The sequence below is a fragment of the Palaemon carinicauda genome, chromosome 35 (genome assembly GCF_036898095.1).
Source record: "Palaemon carinicauda isolate YSFRI2023 chromosome 35, ASM3689809v2, whole genome shotgun sequence".
Classification (NCBI taxonomy): Eukaryota; Metazoa; Arthropoda; class Malacostraca; order Decapoda; family Palaemonidae; genus Palaemon; species Palaemon carinicauda.
This window is the reverse complement of record NC_090759.1, coordinates 44,969,076-44,988,764: the sequence shown is the minus strand read 5'-3', so window position 1 is coordinate 44,988,764 and position 19,689 is coordinate 44,969,076. Positions and strand designations below refer to the sequence as shown.

General features: G+C 39.0%; 1 protein-coding gene across 3 annotated transcripts in view; it reads right to left on the bottom strand.

Moving 5' to 3' along the window:
- The window catches only part of LOC137627716 (uncharacterized), a 252,300-nt gene that overhangs the window by 31,895 nt on the left and 200,716 nt on the right, over nucleotides 1-19,689 (bottom strand). Inside the window, exon 8 of one of the 3 annotated variants that reach the window (XM_068358972.1) lies at nucleotides 10,706-11,458. The exons of the other annotated variants lie outside the window; for them this stretch is intronic. Coding sequence (XP_068215073.1) covers nucleotides 11,147-11,458 — 312 coding nt within the window. The 3' untranslated portion in view covers nucleotides 10,706-11,146. Of the gene's footprint in view, nucleotides 1-10,705; nucleotides 11,459-19,689 lie in introns of those variants that run through there. 3 annotated transcript variants of the gene reach the window in all.

Below are 19,689 nucleotides of genomic sequence, written 5' to 3'. Positions count from 1 at the left end.
CAACTAAGGTTATAATCAGATGCTCCAGATTGTGTTTCTAAACACTTTCTAGAGTACTTAAATTTTTCACTTCATAAAACAAAAAGAAACATAACTTTTATTAAACCACATCCCCAGTAGTCTTAATAAGAGAACCAAGATTCTTAAAGATAAACTTTTTGTTATAAAACTATTTTTAGCTCTGAAAGTACGCAAAAGTGATAAGATCCTCTTATGTCCTTCAAAACCTACCTTATAAAAAAAAGCTCATGAATGGCAGAGGCAAGAAACAGTGACAATGCCCTAGAGACTGACCATACCTACGTACAGTATGATTAGCACCCAAGCCTCCTCTGCAAAAAAGATAGGACCAGGGAGGGCCTGGCAATGGCTACTGGAGTCTCAGGAGGTAGACCTATAGGCTCCCCAAATCACCCATCCTTTGCTCGCAAGAATGGTGAGGTTGCAGACATTAAAGAAACCATCGAGTTTGAGCGGGTCTCGAATCAGTGTCTGGCAGAATGCCAGGCAGTGATGTTTCCATTAGCCTACCACAACTGTAGTGATGTCAAAAGAAAAATTTTATGCTGTGATATCATTAATAGAAACATTTTCCAAAGGTTCCAAATCTGAACTTCTTGAAAATAGGAAAATTACATCTAGAATCTAAAAAACTTCTGACGACTGGAGCTTTTTAATAATAAAATATATCTGCAATAATACCAGACACTGACAAATCCAATTCTAAATGTTTGAGTATAATGTGATGCATGAAATAAACCCTTTAATAGCTGATATAGACAGCTTCTTTTCCAGACAAGTTTAGAAAAAATATAGTTATACCTCACAAAAAGATCTTCCAGTCAAACTAGTATGTGTACTGCTGAAGAAAGTACTCTAAAAATAATGTTGTGAGGACATATTCTTTTAATAAAAAAGGGAATGCAAAGTTCTACAATATTATCCAAACTAGTTATACTGTAGTAATTAACCCATTTCTTCACTTGTACTGATCAAAATGAACCTTCCTTTAATCTTAATAATCTTATATGGACTATCTTTGAAACCTAAAATAGATAAACTAAAGGGGATGGAAAAAACACCCATTTCCATGCAGTTCAATGCAGCATACATAAGTGTGGAATGCACTCCTCCTAGAAGAAGTTGCTTGAGAAGAATGGTTCTATCTCAACTTCCTTATTCACTCCAACCATATAGGTCATAGATCTGAAAACTACACCTTTAAGGCTGATAAGGGGGCACAAACATCATCTTGCAGTTCACTGATACAATATAATACAACTTTGCTTGTCCTGAACTACTTTATCACCTGTTGTATAATGGCAAACTCCAGAAAATGTACCAATTTGGATTTGAAAGGTCGTAAAATAGAATCCACTTCCCTTGATAGAGTACCTGGAGCTGGCAAAAAAACAAAAAAAAACACCTTTATCTCATTATATAGGGATGTTGCAAATATGCCTACATGACAACATGTTGTGGGGAGATGTCCATGGACTGGAGGCTTTCTAGCAGATCCCGGCCTGTTCCATTTCCTGAAATAATTACTTTGCGTGGGCTAAATTGTTTGGAACCAGTCGCCTGAAATGTGTACAGTAGGGGTCCTTCTGTGACAATATGATGTTTGCTGTGGTGTTTTGTAGGGGAAGTGAGGTAATGTTGGAGGTCGTCCTTGAATACTTCAGTAAATTCCTGAGACAAGAAATTTCGGGTCCTGGCATGCAGCTTGCTGCTGACCTTGGGAGTAATGACGGTTATAGGGGTATTGATTACCAGAATGTCAGGTGCCGTCAGGAAATCAACTCCAAGTAGTGTGAAGGTGACGTCTACCATGATAAATGTTCAACTCTATGGTTTAAAGACGAATCCTAAATGGTATAATGGGAAATGTAAAAGAAAAGAAGCTACCTGATGGATACAGTGACCAGGAAATAGCAAATAATTTTCTAGTATTCTTTAAAAACACAATTGAAAATATCTTAACATCAGATTAATGATACACCAGGCACACAGACAAAATTAATACGATTTAACAACATAACACAAGATGACATCACCAGAATTATCAAGAGAGCAAAGAAAACAAACTGTGCGATCGATCCTATGCCAATATCAAAAGTAATTGGAAAGAGAAACTTTCCTAGTCTAGCTGAAATAATAATGAGAATAGCAAAAGTTTCCTAAATCTGAGAAAATGGCTATAGGCACACCAGTTCTGAAAAATGCACTGGACTATCAGGAATTAACCTCATATAGTTCTATTTCGAATCTATCCTTTGTTTCAAATGTGCTTGAATATGTAATTCTTGAACAATTAGTCTGTCACTTAAAAGTAATAGAAGCTCTGCCTGACAACCAATCTGCTTACAGAAAACTATACTCTAAGAAGACAGCCATCTCCTTTGTTGTAAATGATATGCGTGAAATGAAGGATGAAAATAAATGTGGCATTTTAATATTGCTCGATCTCAGTGCTGCTTTTGATACAGTTGTGCATGAATTGCTACTAAATTATCTACGGTCCATTGACGTTGAAGATCAAGCCTTCGAATACTTAAAAGACTACTTATTTGGTGGAAATTACTGTGTATACATTGGAAACTCTTATTCATCATATGAACCCTTAAACAGAGGGGTTACCCAGGGCAGTGTACTTGGCCCAATCTTATTCTGCATTTATACGATTGGTCTATCGAAAATACAGTACTACAAAGGCATTGCGTGAAGTTCAAACTATTTGTGGATGACACAAAATTTTACTTCACCATAAATGATATAGATGACACTACTGAAAGTTTGAAACTCTAAACTGAATAATTAATAGTGTTAGAGAATGGATAACATTTAAACAACTAAAATTAAATGAGAGCAAAACTGAATTCATGGTGGTGGATAAGAGAAACAGTGTGAGAAACTTGGGTGATATTCAAATGAACATAAATAATGAGATCTAGGTGTATTTCTTGACTGTAACCCGTGTAAATGCCCAAATAAATAATGTAATGAAAACTGCTTGTTATCATCTAAGAAATATTGCGTTAAAAAAGTACCTGGACGAATATTCTGTAAAGAAACTTGTGATAAACTGTTATTGCCAGGATTGACTACTGCAACTCTATCTATTACCATTTACCAAAAGTGCAACTTAGGAAATTACAAAACAATAAACAGAGGAGCAAGACTGATAAAAGGTGTCCCACCTAGAGAAAGGATCACCCCTATGCTAAGTGATTTACACTGGCTGCCGATTAAAGCGAGAATTGAATTTAAAATGTGTACAATAACCCACCAAGTCATCAGAACCGGTCGTCCAAAATACTTAAGAGAATTGCTACATATTACGCAGCCAACAAATCGTGTCAACACGAGAATATTTACAGATGGCTTCAAACTGTTGGAACCAAGATATACAGTATGTCTACTTTAGGCTCCAGAGGCTTTAAATATGTGGCCACGAGACTATATAATAAGCTCCCACGAAACATTTAAATTATTTGAAGACATTAAGGCTTTCAAAAGGAAACTGAAGACTTTCCTATTTAAACAATCGTACAACAGTGACGATTTAACAGTAAATGAACAATACGCACTATGAAACATTAAACACTCTGAACGAACAAGGTAAACGAAGTGGAGGTTCTGTACAGAGTGAGGTTCCCCTGCTGTATGGGACCGGAAAAACAGCCATCAAAGTAAAAGTAAAAGTAAGTAAAGTAATGCTACTCATGTTGAACTTCTTCAAGATTACCTTCCTCTGTGGTTCACTTTTCATTCTAAAACAAATCCATCTCACAGCCAGAAATATGACTCAGTGGTCTTGCTAAATTACAGTGTTTATGATGATAATGGTAACGATAACCTCAAAAATAATCAGAAAAGAGGTGAGGTGTGGGTATATAAGATGTTTTTGATGGCTTGTTACAATTTATGGCTATTATTCTTAATTAAGAATGTTTGAAACTTAGCTGGTAATGGTTTGGATGGAAATGCGGGTTGGGATTAACTGATTTATTTACACAGATATCTGATATATAGCCACTTCCTACAAACAAAAAGGTAGAACAAAACATTCCCATTATAATACATCTTGAGAGGAAATTGTTAAGCTATGTTTGGATTTTACCTAGCGCTGAATTTTTGTGGAAGGTATGAAAATTCCGACATTTCTGGAAACCTTATAATACAACTACCAGTAATCAGAAAAACAATATTTTTATTTACCCCGAGTGGTTACCATCTTGGGTTTTACAAAATGAGTGCCATTAAAAATGTTTTTGTCAATATTTTCAAGGCTAAGGAATCCAATGCTCAAACTTGCAGATGTTGAGACATTTGTTACAGCAATTCTTGCAAATACTAATTTCAAAAGACAAATTGGTCACTTAGGCCATACAGAGCACCAACCAGTGGTCTGATTATTGCAGTAGCCCTATAACATGTATGTTCAATAGTGTACTTTGGCACAGTGCCAGGGATGATCCAAGTGTTACCCACCAACCACTTCCACACGAAAGAGAGGTGGTTTTGTCAAGAGCCCTACTTTTGTGACTAAAACTGGTCTTAATGAACTTCTTTAATATCATTACAAAACAACATCAGAAACCAAATCAGAAGAGGAAGACAAGCAGGACAAAAATAAAGAGCTGGAAGAAGAAAACGAGTAGGACGAAAAGGAAGATGAACAAACTCTTTCCTCTTGCCAACCCCTTTGTCAGGCTCTGCAAGCAGAGAAATTAAGGTCTGAGTGACCACTGACGATGAAGATCCCACAAACAGTGAAAATACAGTACATAGGTTGCTCTCCATGAGCCACAACAGTAGGTACCCTTTTCTCTACACGGGTTACATCAGTACCCCGTTTTAGAGGAGGGAATAGTAAATAGTCCATGTTCCAGGTAGGAAGATGAAGGAGAGTGCCGAAGCTCTTCCAGCATATTACTGACAAAAGGTATATACAGACATGCTCAGGGCAGGGCACCACTGTCCACCTAGCTACACTAGGTAGCCAGGACAACCCGGGACACAGTTGCAGGGAGTCTGTGACAAAGAGTTGCAGTCCCAGTCCCAGGGTGGGGAACACCCGGGTATCATCCAACCCCTCCCAAAAGGAGAGGTGGTGTGGTCAAGAGCCCTATTCTTGTGATTACAGAATAACCGGCCTTCCTAGAAATCATTTTATCAGAAGCATCCGATTTAGAATCTGAAGGAGGAGAGGATGAGAAAAAAGAGCAGGGAAAGAAAAAGCAAACTCGCTTCTCTCTCCTACCAACCTCCTCAGGTTCTGCAAGCAGAGAAATCAAGGTTTAAGTGATCATCAAAGATGGGGCACCCAAAGAGGAGAAACCACATAGGTTACTCTGCCAGTAACCAAGTTACTATTTGCCTTTTTTTCTACACGGGATACAGAAGTACCCTACTCAGAGATGAGCAGCGGCAGTCCATAATTCAGGTAGGAAAGGTGAAGAAGAGCACCCATGTCCTTTCAACAAGTGGCTGACAGAAGATAGAAATGGAACTACAGTATGCACGTCTTTCCCACCTGCCTACAGGGTTACAGTAAGGACCTGGGCCACAGCACCGGGTAGCCGTGGCATAGAGTTGTGGTACAGGGTTAAAATCTTAGCCCTCTGCATTGTCTCAAGTACCTGGAGCCAAGGACCATCCTGGTGTTGTCCACCCCCCCCCCCCCCCCTGACAGATAGATGGTGATGTCAAGAGCTTTTTTCTTGTGAGTATAACTTGCCTTCTTGAATTTCTTTGACTTCTTCTTCTTCCAAGAAGGGTCAGAGTGCATAAGGGAGTTTAAATAAATGCCATTAACATTAACAAAAATCGTTAGGAAGCAGGGCACAAGGTTCGTGACCTGTGACCCTGCCACCCCAATCCTGAGAAAATCTGTTAGCAAACGACTGGTGCCATCAAAGCGCTTAACACCTGAAAAAAAAAAACAAGCTGAGCTCTTTGTGTTCCCACAGGTACCAGTCAGAGAAGGGTATGGCAGACGGGTGTTGCAATGGTGGTTGGACCTTGTGTCATCCTGTCTACCACCTAGAGACCAAGGGGGGCCCTTACATGCCACCTCACTATGATATATGCCATAAAAAGTCCTGCAGCTGATGGATGTAATTAATTAGCTAGTTGAGAAGTAGGCCAGACATGGCCATGTCCTGCCATTCTTACTCGTAAAATTATGTGATTTTATATTACTTAAATTCAATGTCCCCTTTGTGTTCCCTTCCATGCGGTAGTATCTTGGTTAACTTTGAACTGTTAATTTTGTTGTAATAATTACGAGAACTTCAATACAGATAGACTTATTTAAGATGTTCTTAGTTCAAGTAAACTGATTCAAAACTCAATTGAAGAAGTTATTTAATCTGTGCTCATTTATGTCAAATATATTAGAAAAGTAAGCGTACTGCTAATTCAGTTAAAATCTGTCTATTAGCCCCGTTTCCAATTATTCTTATGTAAAATTAACATTGCATACTACAAAGCATCAGAAGCAAATTTGGAAGAGGAAGAGAAGGAAGGTGATGTAGAAGAGTTACAAGAGAAGTGGAATAAACTTGCTTTTGTCACTTGCCAACTTTCTCCTCAGATTATGCAAACAGAGAAGTCGAGGTCTGACCGGATATCGATGACAAAGCCCCCACAAGGGCAGAAACCTCATGGGTTGCTCCAACAGGCACTACAACACTGGAGGACACTGTCACATGGGAAGCTGCAACCACATTAACTGGCCCTAGTAACATAGACTAAGCAGCTGGGGTTGCAGATAAGGAAAGAGCCACAAGCCCCAGGTCACAGGCTCAGGAACAGGGGTGAAAGTACTGAATACAATCGCAGGGGAAAGGCACTGGGAATGTACACACAGGTTTATTAGCCCCGGGACCCTTCTATACCCTTCCTCTTAGGTACTTCCCTTCCACAGGGATGGAAACCTTCTTAGCAGCCTTTCATAGAACAATGACACTGAATCTAAATGCAAGGTATAGGCACCAGGAATATCCATACATGTTTACAGGCCCCAGAGCCTTATACCACCCTTCAGCTTTGGTATTTCTCCTCCCACAAGGGTGGAAACCTATTCAGCTGCTACTTGGCTTAAGGTACTCTTTGCAAATCACCACTTGGGTCACTCTACAAACAGAGAAATCAAGGTCTGAATGAGCATCAATGACAAAGCTCCCCCAAAGGAAGAAATCTCATGGGTTTCACCAAGAGAAACTACAACACTGGGGGGGGGGGGGGGGGCACTGTCAAAGGTTTTAGTGGCCCTGGGAACATTCTCTGTCCTCCCTCTTCCAAAGGGGTGGAAACCTTCTTAGCAGCCTACTTAGCTACTACTCGGCTTAGGTCACATTTCAGGAATCACCACTTGGGTCACTGGTAATCGGGTTATTAACACTCCAGCATTAGGATCACCACTGAGCCACTGGTGTCACTATTGGGGTCACTGGCTCTGGGGACAGCATGGGTGAAGTAGCCTTAGCTACCCGCACTCTCAAAAAGACATCGAGGGCATACCTTCAAGACCCGGGGAAGACCATTTCATCCTTAGGTCAGTTGTCTGTGGTCGGCAAGGAGGAGCTTCCACCCCATGTTGAAATGTGGCAATCACCTCACACTCTACCAACCCTGAAAATACTCCAAAATGTAGATTTGAGCTCTACCTATTCCAGAAGCATACTCCCCATACCCAAAAGCGTCGGCAAACGGTTACCTCGACGAGGAGCACAAAGTACTAAACAGTCTCTTCGGCATTTTTATGGGGGTTGTCAAGAATGATACTGGAGAAGGTTTAGCCTTCCCGATCTTCAAAAACAATTTATGCCTAAATGGGAGGTCATAATCTACAATGCGTATAAGGATATAATTGCGAACAATTATGCCCATAAATGCAGAGTAAGCGGATCCATTGCTGGTGTAGCCATCAACTGATGCACTGTCCAACCTAGACTCGCATTCCCACTTCGTTCCATTATCAGCACAAAGCCGATATCAACCATTTAAACTAAGAGGTATGAGAAAAAATTAAACAAACTCGGATAGGATGCAACAGTAAGACTGTACTTATTGTGGCTGAAAACAGAAGTGATGAGTCTTTGATACCAGGGGGGCAGGGCTACCTCTCCCATACTAACCACCTGTCGTTAACTACCTTGCTAATGATTTCTACGAGAATTCCAGCTCCACTTAGGACATTGCCCAATTAAAAGATGAAAGGTTTATATAGATGTAGGAACAAAAGGAATTAGATGAGGGAAAATGATAGGAATCTTTTAGCCTTTGGGCTAACATTCCCTTTACATGAAATATAACTACAGTATATGGAAGCCTACTGTGGTAAATGGTGATGTAATAGCATGGGTTCAAAACATTCTGCCTAGTTTTTCCAGTTTAGCACCCACAGTTAAATGAATCTTCACCTTATCTATTTTTATTGGTATCAATTATTCAACAGCGCAGTCAAACCAGCAGTTGGGAAAATAATGGATAATGTGGTTTAAATGTATATAAAATACTATTCCCTTGCATCATCCTATGCTGCTAATATTGCACAATACAGCTAGCAAAACCAAAGTAAATTGATATTTTGGTTTTCCATTAAATATAAAGAGCAATTCATTCTCAAGAACAAGTAATCAACCCTTAAATGTTACAAGATGACTGAAGCAAAACAAATGACAAGCATTCATTAATATATACACTATATGCATGAACATATGATTATGTGCAGAATTTACAATGAGCAATTAAATTGTTCAGTCCATTTTCCTAAATAAATAAACTTTAGCAAAATACAAAAACACGATAAATTACAGACACTTACAATTTTCAAAGTTGAAATGTTCACAAGCTCAAATGAAATACAAATTGAATAGTGCTCTGTTAAATCAGATATAAACATGAAGTTTACTAATATCTCTAAAGTGTAAAGACTTTTGAAAGGAAAAAAATGTAGACAATTAAATACTTAAAATTTTATTGCCTGTATTCTAGAATATACAAAATGTTTTTATCACCTGTACACAATAAAAAAGCAGATCAAAGATCTGAAATATAAAATCTATGCAGCCATTAAAATAGTCAGCTTGTTACTTTGTTATACAGGTATGAACAATGATGTAGAACAAAACCTGACATTCATATCACAGAAAGGATAGACATTACGTCTTTTATCACATATAGTTTATCAGAGTAAAGAGAATTTAATCTTTATACTAAGGGAATTCCACAGACATTCGTAACCAAACAACAAATACTTGAATCCAAACGTTATTAAATGAACTAAGGAATTGGACTCTGGTAAGGTTAATTCTTTTAAGTGAAGTTTCAATAGGATTTACAAATAATGTAAAATAAAAACACAAAACTACCTTAGACTGTTTGAAACATGCAAACCTCATACTTATGCTGCCTACTAAAATCCTGATTAAGTAGAATACAGCAAAAAAGGAAAATAAAAAAAAATAAGAATAAAACTGGCATGGTTAGGCACACAATCACACAGACAAAACCTAGCAACCCACAAGACATGAAAAAAATTAGAAATTAAAAAGCCAAAATGAAAATAGGTTGCAAGTAAAAGCATTAAACCATATGCAAAGCTCTGAAAATGAGAGAAAAAAAATAAAATAAACACCAAAACAAACAGGACTTAGCTACTATGTAGAATAGTATATTCAATTTTGTGAAGGATTAAATACACGGAGAAAGGCAAAAGACAAGCGGATCACGGCCCAGCTAGCCCTAAGGTAAGTAATATGATATTTCTAAAGTATCAAAAGTAACCTTAGCAGTTTATCTAACATACATTAGTAAATATAATTTTACTTATATCATTGTTTCATAACTAGCGATAAAATATTTAAAAAATCACTGCAAAGGCCACAAAATATAGAATCAAGTTCTAAGCAACTCTTGAATAAAATGAAAAACAAGATGAATTCTATAAGGATGGCTAAAATCAAGACAAGGGCATTTTTCAATATGTCCATTTATGAACATAACCTATGATTATGCTTAAGGCAAATTGGTTTTCATATTTTTTACCTGGTTTTGACTGTCACTTTTGTCTGGTCTTTATGAAGTACAAACAAATGTGGTAGATTGTATAATGAGTTAATAATTTTGAACACCAGTTTAATATAAATACTAAAGATAACTGGAGTGTATCTAAACACCTATACTGTAGATATAAATATCTTTGTTGTATATTTCACAAAATTTTCCCCAAAAGTGAGCCAGTTTCATTGGTGCTAGGGACTTTTGGGTGATCAGCTATTCAAAATCCTTTTCATAGACTAGCTAGAATAACCCTATGGGCTCAATGAAAATATGATTCCTTCTCTGAACTTTATTACTGTATTTTCTCAACTTTACAAATAGTAAGCCCAATTATGACTATTTGAAGTTTAATTTTGTAATATTGTAATGTACTTGCATTAACAAAAAAGACATTGTTAACTTTCTGCACTGATATTTCTAAGAATCTAAGGGTTATACACAGATATAACCCTACGAGCTACAGTATTTTCTTAGCACTTGGTCATATCTTTTAAGAGTTTAAGTAAATTCTTATATGTACTCATATGTACTTTATTCAAAGTCAATATACGTTTCTAAATGACCAAGGAAAAAAAAAAAAAAAAAAAAAAAAAAAAAAAAGAAAGAAAGAAAAAAAATAAAAAACCACATGTTGAATGTGTCCATATACACACAACCTTATAAAAAAAGTTTGTGTACTCTACTTATTAAGCAACGGGGTACCCAAAGCCGAAGACACCCAACATAATCAAATAAATCACGAGAAATATGTTAAAAGAGTTGGTATACACAACTCTTTAATCTGAAAAATTAATTTGTTTTTAGGGATACCAAGGTTGCATAAAAACTGCAAAGCTTATGATGAGACTCTGAGACAGTAAAATGCTTTATCTTTCCAAAACTGTCAGAGTATAGCATACATTTAATAAAATAACTGATCTGCAAACTACGACAGTATTAAAGAAAAATAACTTCTTAAGACCACTAAAACTAATTAACTGCCCATAAATATATAAGTCGCTAGCTACCTCTACATCTATTTTAAAACTTTCTCAAGTTATATTTGTAAAAATATTCAGGTGACACAGATACCCTATTTCAACCTTCTATATACATCTGGACCAAGTATTTTGTAGCTAGATGTTTTGTACTCCATGAGGTGAGTGCGTCTAAGATTAGACACTGCTTCATAAATTTTCTCCACAACTGGAGGGAGAGGAGAGATACCACCAAGACATGCTAATTCATTATTATATACCCACTGTAATGACCCAAATTTATGGAAATATTTTACTGGTTTTCCATCATTACATTTCTCTTCTAATTCCTTGTGTGTGTGTTCATCCATCTCCCTTTTGGAGGGTAGATGTATGAGGCCCCTCACCGATCTTAAAAAGAATTGTACCTAGGAAAAAAAGAACTCTGCTATAATAAAACATCTTAGCAATATTCCTTAATTTACTAGCATGGGCTCTAAAGGAAAAGGTATCAGCTAAAAGATTTCTTATATAACTTTATAAGGTTTTTCAATTATATGTTCTCAATTGCAAATCTAAATATACAAATTCCAAAGTAAAACTGCATTTTCATTGCTGCCATGAAAACCTTCATCCTTCATATTATCACTGCTAAATGAAGTGGGAAAACGAGAGATACAGTACCACTGTCCCCCATCTACAAATGCTACATATACTATATAATGGGCAATAGGATTCACTACATTTTTCTTATGATTTTTTCTTTGATTAATGCTTTCTTCATTCTAATTTCTCCTTCATTTACTAACAGCTAACCTATTACCATATCCTGAAATTTAACAACCTGTGTACAGCTGTTTACAAATTAACACAATGACTCTTCTAGGCCTGCCTTTTCTTTGCTCTTTTCTCTCATCTTTGGCTCCTGAGTTAAAGTAGAGAATAATTTCTCTGGGACTGGAAGATGTTCCCAGCTATGAATAACTCCTAGCACTAAGACTGTTAATTGTTCTCAAGAGCATCTTCCATATTACAACCGAGTGGCCTGGGACTTAGTCAAGTAGTAAAAAGAGGCTTCTGTCCAGATGACATACCTTTGAGCCATTGACACGACTGATCAAAAGAGCAAAACTGAGATGTATGAACCAATCTTATTTCAATGCATTACTAACTCAACATTCATTCTGCTATACATTTTGCAAAAGCAACTGCCAGCTTAGTTGGCAAACCAAAAAATTACAGAATTATTAGTGGATTTGTACGATTAGCCCTCCAAATCTATACTGTACTTCAAAAACTCCTGCTACACACCATGGCTGCTGGAGAGTGCCATTTTTTTCCCTTGAATCTTGTTGTCATCCCACAAGAAGTAGGGAGGGTGGAATACAATAAATGTTGGAGTAAGCATTGAAAAAAATATATTTTATAAATTTCGTTTCTGCAGTCTTACCTGACACACATTGAGGTGATTCCCACATTGTCCCGAATGTGATTAGTGGCAAACCATGGAGATAGCCAGAAATAAATTTTGCAATTAAAACATCCGATGAATAACTTTTCCTCAGGTAATCTCTAGTCGATAGAAAACTTGAAACATCTCTTATCCCATTAAAATGGTAAGAAGACTTAAAAAGCTAAAGATTCCATTTACCTGAGAATACTGTATTGCCTCAACAGAAAGACTACCAAACAAATAAAACTAAATAATAGCAAGTCAAAAGAACCTCTACCTATATAAAACAAATTACTGAACTAACGGCCATAAAGTACCTTCACTTGGCCCCTGACTCAATCAACGAACATAAAAGGCAATAAGCTATGCAACACCAAAGATGCAATATGTATATGAAAACAAATATCATAGGCAGTTTGATTACCATAAAACTTGCTGTTCTACCTTACACAGTGAATTATACACAGTGAAATTACTTACTAAAAGCTTTTTCTTTAATTAGGATTAAAATCTTCCTTTAATCTGACATCTAGGTATTTCCTCTTAAAAAAATTGTCCATTAAATATTTTCCTTAGTCTTTACTGATAATATTTCTTAGTTTGATAGCATGATTATATAAATAAAAATGATTGTTGAGCTTGACAGACTACACATAAAAAATACATATGTTTGCAGCATGAATAGTTGGTCATTAAGAGGGAAATAAAATGCAGTGAAAATTAATCTTGCTTTGAAATAAAAGCTTGTGTTGATTATTAAATGTAGGTATTCTACAGCTTTTATGAAGAATTTTTCTTCACACTTCTTTCACTCGTATTTTTAGATCTCTCCTAATAATACTGTAGCTAACCCTTAAACGTTCTCTCCTACATAAAGTTTTCTTTACCGAAACATCGGGATAACTATTTTAAATCTACTAAATCTGTTAACAATAGTGCACGCCATGCTCGTGACGTCACAGCATAGATACGTACAGCAAGGGGCCTTATCCCGGCGTATGTTGGTCCTTTCCTTAAACTACGTAGGTCGAGATAAATTACTAAACTGATTTAAATATAATATCTAATGCAGCTAACTTTAATGCATCTCTTATTTCTTAATACCAATTAAGGTTTGTTAATTTTAAGATGTATGCCCATCGCACCAGCCCATTGTTAATTGATCATTAACTAATTAAATTTTAGCAAGCCAGAATAGGTAGGATACATTGTATATGTAAACTTCCTTAGAGCAGCAAGATTCCTCTAAGTATTAAGTACAAAATTCTGCCCCCTATGCACTCCTTGCAACAATATATTGTTGTGTCTTCAAGTCCCGATATGGCACCTCAACTGGGTTACTTTGCGCATTGTGACCCTCACCTATTTGGGAAGGTGAAGCGAGGTGATCCCTCTCAACCTTAACCTAGCTTATTCGTTCGTAAGCCGTAGTGTCAACCGGCTGGCTGCCCTGGTCAGTAAACCCGTGCACCTCTGGCTCACCCCAACCCCTCCTCCCAAACTTGACTTACACAGGAGTCCTGCCGGCTGGAGACAGTGAAGGAGTGGAACCTGGAAAACCCTGCTACCACAAACGAGGATTCTTGGGGTGAGCCAGTCAAGAGTGCAAAGTGACAACTTGTGCAACGTTCCGGTCAACAGGAATTTAAGGGCAAAGGACAGTATTCTAAGGAGTGCAGGTAATAAAAATATGGCCACTTAGTTTTACCCCATTTTTAGTTTAGACTAATTTTAACTTTAGTAGGTTATCAGTCTATTACATAGTTCGGACTGTGTGCGGTGGGATTGAATATATATTTTTTCTATATTATTTTTTGCTTTTGAGACTAGCACAGCCTCTGGGTCACATGGGCCACGTTTCCAGCCCAATTCTGATTATTAATTATTGCAGAAGACCACAAGTCTAATCAATCATATTTCTATTTAATTTGCATTTTTTTTTTGTTACGTTTTGAGTTGTTCAGATGTCCATTTATTTTAATGTAAATTTGTGAAATAAATCAAGATTAGGTTAATTGAACCTTCTTCGTATTTTTACTATCTCATTTATTTCAATGTGTCTATTATGAATATTTGATCACGGGACAGAATACCCAATATTTGAAAGGAGTAACTTAAAAAAGGGTGTGTTAGCGAGCAACTTATTATTGAATATCTGCTTCGAAGGTAAAGATCCTTATCTTTAAAATATATACTTCACTTTACATCACTGCTCCCATTTTTGTTATTGTCTCCAATTACATTAACGTAAGATTCCTGTCCAGCATCTCACTGGGGTCACTGGGACGGAGTCGAAACAGAGCCTAAGAGTATAGATGACTATATACCTGACAAAGCTAGAGTAGGCCATCACATTACTTTTATTTTCCCGTATGGAGTTCTCCGGCCTCTGGACAGAAAAATTTCCCCATTTAGTATCTAAGAGTGACGGTTAGGGAACTGAGTCAGTAAAGTTATTAGCAGGGTGTTTGTGCCCCGAGTGTAAGTGCTCATTATCCTCCCCTGATGATCTTTGTGTAACTGACGTAGGGAGCCTTTCCTGGACTAAGTTCCCACTCAAACATTTAAATAAAAAATATAAATTCTCCACATGAGTGGTCCTTCGAACCGGATCTTTTACCTTTGACTTTTGAAGCATTAACGTAATTAATCTGCTTGATTAAGCATATAGTAACTCACTATATCACTTACCCACATGCACCAGCCAGTTTGTCGAATGTGTAATGCCCCATTTCTGGAGAAGGTTCCTATTCTCCGTGGCGGCTCTATCAACTACCTCCTTGACCACTTCATTTGGGAAAAGGTCTTTACCCCAGATATTGGAAGATATCAGTTTCCTGGGTTCGTGTTTTATTGTCGCTGCAGCAAACACGAACTGCCTGCAGGCTCTCCTAGCCTTCATAAAGGCGCACAAGTCCTTTACTAAGGTGGCCATGTGCATTTTGGCCATGACCATGAGCATGTCTGGGGTGCTTCTCAGACCTGCACTCATCTCAATGCAGTTCTGTAGGGACAAGGATGTCGCCAGTCTCTCCTTCATCTCTTGCTCCCTGCACAAGAGAAAGTCTGACAGTTTCGGGAGATTCTCGCTGAACTATCGTCCCGCGATATCTGCCTCCAACTTCCCTACTGAGAAGGTTAGGTGGACTTTTTTCCATTCCTTATCCTCCAAGGGCAGGGCTAACGACAGAGGCCTACACTCCTTTAGTGCAGGGCATGGTTTGCCTGCCTCCACTGCCTTGGCAACAGCTTTAAAAGCCTTCGACATAAAGGGTAAGGCTATGGAAGCAGGAGCAAGAAAGGTAGGGTGCTCCTTGCTCAAGGCGGATAATTTCGAGTTCGTGTAACCCACCTTCTTCAAACTGCTCGACAAGAGAGCCTGTGCCTTGTCATGGCCGAAAACCATGACCTCCTTCGGTTCCGTCTCCTCTTTTGACGCTGGCTCCTGCTTCAGTCGAATGAAGCATTCTGGGTAAGCGTTAAAGCTTGGCCAGAACTGGATATCATCTAAGGGGACGGCTCCCATCTTCTCCGAGATTTAGAGTTTGCCGTTAGTAATCTGCATAAACTCCGCATACCTCCAGGGATTGGTTTCAGAGCAGGGTGGGAGGTCTGGGACTCTGGGTTGCTTGTATAACCCTCAGGAGGCGGTGAGTCGAGCTTCGCGGAGCTCTCTCTCGAGTTTCGCTTAACGTGCTTCGCCTTGCTTGCGAATGTTCTCCATTAAAGCTGTCAGATGGGCCAGTGTCTGGCTCATGTTGTTCCATGGAGGGGTGAAAGCAGATGTCGAGGAAGATGTCAACCTCATCTTCTTTCAGAGGTAGAGTAGACTCCTCCTCGGGATCGTCCTTCAGTACATCCTTTTCAGTGTCCATGGACACTTCAGACATCCTTTCCTCCTGGTGAATGTCCATGCCTTGCAACGCCTCACTGACCTCCGTCTCGATAGCAATCTGGACGCGGGGAGGTCCAGGTCGTGCTTGGGGCATGACAGTTTCACTACCCGCCTTCGGAAACAGCAAGCTACGCATCCTGTCATTAGGTAGGTATAGTCCCGGAGAGTTCTTCTAGAACCCTCGTACCCATTTGCGCAGCTTTTCTCGTGCAGCATCCCTCGACTCCGTTGATTTGGGGTCGTCGAAACCTTCGGTCACCAAGGTCCCAATCTTGGGGGTCCCAGTACCGCAGGGTTTCGGTAGTGATGGTGCAGGGGGCATGAGACCTGCACGCTTTGTGACCATAGAAGTCCCCACACCTATGGTTACAGAAGATCACGTCGCATTTCATCCGCGGTTCCTCCTGTAAAGAAAGGAAAATTAAATGAGTATGCGGTTGTTTATCTCACATGATAAACATCTTATGCAAAATATTAATATTAATATTTTAACCATTATAGCTTAGGATAGTAAGCTAGAAGGGAAATAGGAAAAGACACATACTTGTGTCTCCTGTCCAGCCAATTGCTGTGACCTCCCTCAATATTAAAGTAATAGAGTTTGCTTTGTCAGGGCAAACTCAAAAGAGAAGGGTTCTAACCTCTGGGAATAGAATAAGTGTATACTACCACTGACCCTTCTTAATTTGTTTAATATTGTGGGGTAAGTATTAACTGATTACTAATCAGTGTATTGAAGGAATTCTTTTCTTTCAATATAGGATTGGTCTCAACAATAGACTGTGCAAAGATACACAAGGTATGTTGGAAAATAACTACTGTACTGTATAATATATACTATAGTTTTCTGTCTGCAGTATATACTATACTGCAAATATACTGGCTACTGTATAATCATATACTGTAGTTCAGCTGGTATCTTGCCGGCTAGGCTAGCACCTGATGGTACAGTCCTGCCGGCATGTAGCCGGCTGGGTAATACCTAACGGCACAGGTCCAGCCGGCATGCAGCCGGCTGGTTAAGTACCTGACGGCACAGGGCCAGCCGACATGCTGCCGGCTGCGTTAGTACCTGGCGGCACTAGATGACAGAGAGAGAGAAAGCATAGAGAAGGGCTGCCTTGTTAAAATGTATATTTACAATAAATAAAGGTGTAAGTACATAACCTTACTGCCTTCCTCCAGAATGAGGGTTCAAATGGAAGGGGAGAATGCATCATTCAAGCTTCCATTCAGCCACAAGATCTGTTGCCGGTCGCTGCCGGTTTCAGGAAAGTGGATGGCAGTCCAAGGAAGGACTGAAGAACACTCAACAGCAGAGGGGTCTCCCACCGGCAGCCGACACAGCTGGCACAACCTTTCCCGGAGCCTTGCGTCCATAAGGGAAAGACTGAGTGACTATACAGCTGCTTATGTAGGAGCCTGGCCAGCACCACAATCTACCCGGCAAGGGGTGAGATTGTAGGACGACGGCCACAAGATTGCGATAGCTAGGCCATCGCTAAAGGACAGAGAGGGACCTGTATCAAGTGTAGAAGAAGGAGGCAGGGTTGCCGCCACTTCCACACAAGGGTGAAACTTTGTTTCAGTATCGGCGCCATCCTAGGCAGCAGAAGAATATCTATTCTTCAGCCTAGGGTCTGCCGAAACAGGACTAGTCTTCTAGACCGCAGGGGAGAAGGTGGCGGCATCATACTGCCACTTCAAGTGCGGCCTAGGGAGGCTTAGCCTCCTATGCCGACAGCTCAAAGCTGGCAGGGGAGTGACTACTCGCCCTGCTGCTCGGCCGCCGGCAAAAAGACTGAATACTCAAGAGGTTCTGTCGAAAACCCAAACCGGGATACTCGCCGGCAAGGGTGGGAGACAGAAAACACTAGCCTAGTCAAGCCTGACTGCACTACTCTATGGCAAGACTAAGACAGGGTTTTCGACTATGGCGGCACTCAGAGGGGAAGAGGAATTACCCTTAAATCTCCATAGGAGACGAGTATCGAGTTATATACAGTAAATAATTCTAGGAGATATACCATCTCCTGTTGAATTGATAAACCGATACATGAGGGTAACCGGGGATAATGTATAAAAGTATACTAAAGCGCATAGGTTAAGTAGCCTAGAGCGGGGTGAGATCTTGGTTACCTAAAACGCGTAAACTCTAACATAAACGATCGACATAAGGAAGAGGAAATATGTGCATAATTATATATAACTTTACTAGTATAATTGTGCCTAAATAGCTTTCATAATTTATTAATGCTATTACAACCGGGAATGTTGTTCTGCTAAATAACACATGCATAACGAACGACAACGCCCATGGCACCTCCTGTGATCGCCCAAGCTCCAAAACACATTAAATAAACTAATTTCACAGTGAAGCAGGAGCTAAAAATTATAAACTTGTAAAGAATAAATACTCAACTTTCCAGAGGCAGAAGCAGCTGGAGATTTCATGATAATTCCTCTCAATAATGATCAAAACGTTATGTAACAGGGAAAAAAACCACCGTGCGCAATTGCTGCTGAAATAGGAACGAGTACCATCTTGCAGCCTCGTAATAGTACGGGAGGAAGGGTAACCTTGATAACGGCTACCCCTTCTATTCTCACCACTCTTCCCCCTCGAAACGAAAACGCTGTTCGGGGTGAAGATTGCTATGTGTCGTATCAAGATATACGTCCCCTGATTTTACGCGATATCCTTAAGAGAAATTTTAAGGATATTTGCGCCATGAGTTAGAATTCTGGAGACCTAAAAGTCAATTCTCTGGGAATATCACTGTGGCCAAATATCCCTTAGAAAGCCACCAATAGCAACCTTCCATCAGGACGACATGGATTGAGCCCAAAAATCTGGTGATTATCTGTGCGTGTGTGTTTCTGCATGTTCGCTGTAGAATTGTACCAGGAACTTACAGAATATTCAAAAATCGAATCTTATGTAATTTTTATCAAGAAAGCTAAAACGGTTATTTCTATTTTGATCAAGATCCACCTTGGGGGTCTACGGGCCGCATAATTACAGTCCCCCTAAAACTGTATTCCATGCAATAAGGGCAAAATTGGGCAGGTTGGCACTGTAGACTTCAACTTTTTAAGAATAATTATTTAACAGAGGAGAAATTTAAAGCACTACTTTTATTTTGATTAAGAACCGCTTGGGAGGTCTACGGGCCCCACAATTACACACCCCCTAAAACTGCATTCAATAATAATGAACCAATTCAATGAATTTCAACATAAGAGACTGAACACAAGAGATTATTTGAGGCTACAGTATATCAATTTGGATATTTGCCCTAAAAAAGGGG